At 34.3% G+C, this 2,232-nt stretch overlaps 1 protein-coding gene across 1 annotated transcript; it reads right to left on the minus strand.

The window, feature by feature from the left end:
• Positions 1-127: 127 nt before the first annotated feature.
• LOC128896552 (uncharacterized) lies at positions 128-2,184 on the minus strand (the record flags this gene model as incomplete). The annotated part of the gene is made up of 1 exon (XM_054159918.1): positions 128-2,184. A coding segment is annotated over exon 1 (2,057 nt), but the record flags the coding sequence as incomplete, so codon positions are not given.
• Between the last annotated feature and the right edge of the window lie 48 nt (positions 2,185-2,232).

Raw genomic sequence — 2,232 nt, forward strand, 5'->3', positions numbered from 1 at the left:
AAATCATAATGAACACAAATTAATAGTAATATGTTTTAAGCATTAAAGTATTTACGCACTCCGTTTTATTTGCAAAATCTTTCTATGACCATGAGCTAAAGTATTAACCCCATCATCTAGGACATACCTTTTATCATCAAATGGGGATAAAGAGAGCTTATTAACTTTATACGTACATACATTGTGATCTTTTGACATGATTAAGTTCATGGGTAATATTCTAGGATTCCCTGAATTAATACAGTCCACATAATCTTTAAATTCTATATGCTTTCTTAACGAGCATTTTTTAACCCCCTTAGCTTTTTTAATTACTTCTTTTTCAGATATTTTAATTGAATACATCTTTGCACGTAAACCTGCAAATGCTATAATAGCCTCATCTTTGAATTTCCCAAGAACCTTTTTATTTATATTAGAGTAGCATGGATGGTCGCTAGGATATTCTGATGTGTCAAGATATTCCATGAAATTTAATTTATCCCTGTATATATCATCGGTTTGAATTAAATGAATGAATGAATCAGTGTCGGTATACATTAGTTTTATTTTTTCTGGCCCATAATGAGGTAAAAGTACATCATAATGATACCTGTACATCAAAGTTTTAGATATGTCTAATATACACATCCCTATGTATATCGGTTTATCAAAAAGAATTTTTCTTTTAGCTAAATGTACTGCGACTAAATTCTCCCCATAAATAGTTCGATCAAGGAATGTTGGTTTAGCCATTAACTTTTCCATTTGTTTCCAATTTGTAACTAGGCGTAAATCCATTCTTTTTCGAACACTCTCCATAGTTTTACCGAACATTGCATTATTAAATAATTTAAATAAATCTTTTTCAAAATCATTTTTAGCTTTTGTCCGTAGATGGTTATTAAATTCCACATAACTTTTCAACCATGGTGACTGATTAAATTTTAAAACCCTATGTATTTTAGTTAATTTTAACCCGTGATCGAGGGCCTGTTTCAAAGCCATATAATGCACAACGTAATATTTTCGAGCACCTAAGTGGGGTATTAGTTTTTTGAAAGATGAATCAGGAGGGGTTCTGGTCTCAGGTAGGAAAGGAAAATCATTGTGTAGGTCATGAAGTTCATCAGGATATTCGACGTCAACTTCCAAAATATAGCCAATCGGATCATCTTCCCTCATTTCATCTAAGTTAATAGAGTCAGGTGGAACCCACTTGAAACCACCATACGGAAGGTAGTGGCTCATCGCCCACCCATACTGGTTGTTAGCATCCTCGTACGTGATATACTGCGAAGGTTTACTTGTATCATACCCTTCCAAGTACTTGTTGTTTGCTTCTGCGTGTCTGTGCGACACTTGACAAATTCCTCCTCGAATACCGGACTCAACCATCAGAAGTTGTTCATAGTCTAGTAACAATTCAAGTTCAATACCAGTAAATTTTAACATAGCGTCCCATGTTAACCCAGGAATAGTAAAGTAATGTGCAGGATCGACGGAATGGCTTTCAATTGTGCTATCACGCAACGCCTCAAATACGTCAGCAAGAAGGAGGACATCAGTTACTAGGTATAGGTCGCTATATTCTCCAAGGTTTTTGATGTTAAAGTGCTCCCATACTTTTCGAGCATATTCGTAATCATCGTCACTAATATCCAGCTCATTCAGCTTGTTATAAAAATGATCCTTCTTCGGCAACTCTTTCTCTTCCAATTTTTCCCAGCAATCGACATAATCGTACGGGAATACACCTTTTCTCGATAACAATTTGCTGTTATTTTCTCCAAAATATTTACGTGTTTCAGGTAGTTCTGGTAGATTTGAAACTAAGTTTTCCAGGCTTGCAGGCATAAAACGAAAAGAATCGATAAATCTTAGTTTCACAGCACCGACATATTTACTAAACGATATATAACATTCTTCGGAACTAGGAATGACTTCAACTCTCTCATAACTACAACCTAACTGTTTAACTATAAAATGTGAATCGTACCCGCTTAAATTATGAATTAATACAGGAATGTAGTTAGGAGTTTTACACTTTAAATTACAGCTGTTATGTGCCGCTCCTCTGTATTCACCACTTATATGACAATGATCCATAACTTTCTTATCATCCATAGTAAATTTATTTTTACACAAGTAGCAGTTTTCAGCTAAACTATGCTTCTCTAGTTTCTCATTAGACAATTTTTCCATTGGTCTATTAATACTGTATATACGGGATATTTCTTCAGCTATATCTAT

Source organism: Hylaeus anthracinus, unplaced genomic scaffold (assembly GCF_026225885.1).
Source record: "Hylaeus anthracinus isolate JK02 unplaced genomic scaffold, UHH_iyHylAnth1.0_haploid 11475, whole genome shotgun sequence".
NCBI lineage: Eukaryota > Metazoa > Arthropoda > Insecta > Hymenoptera > Colletidae > Hylaeus > Hylaeus anthracinus.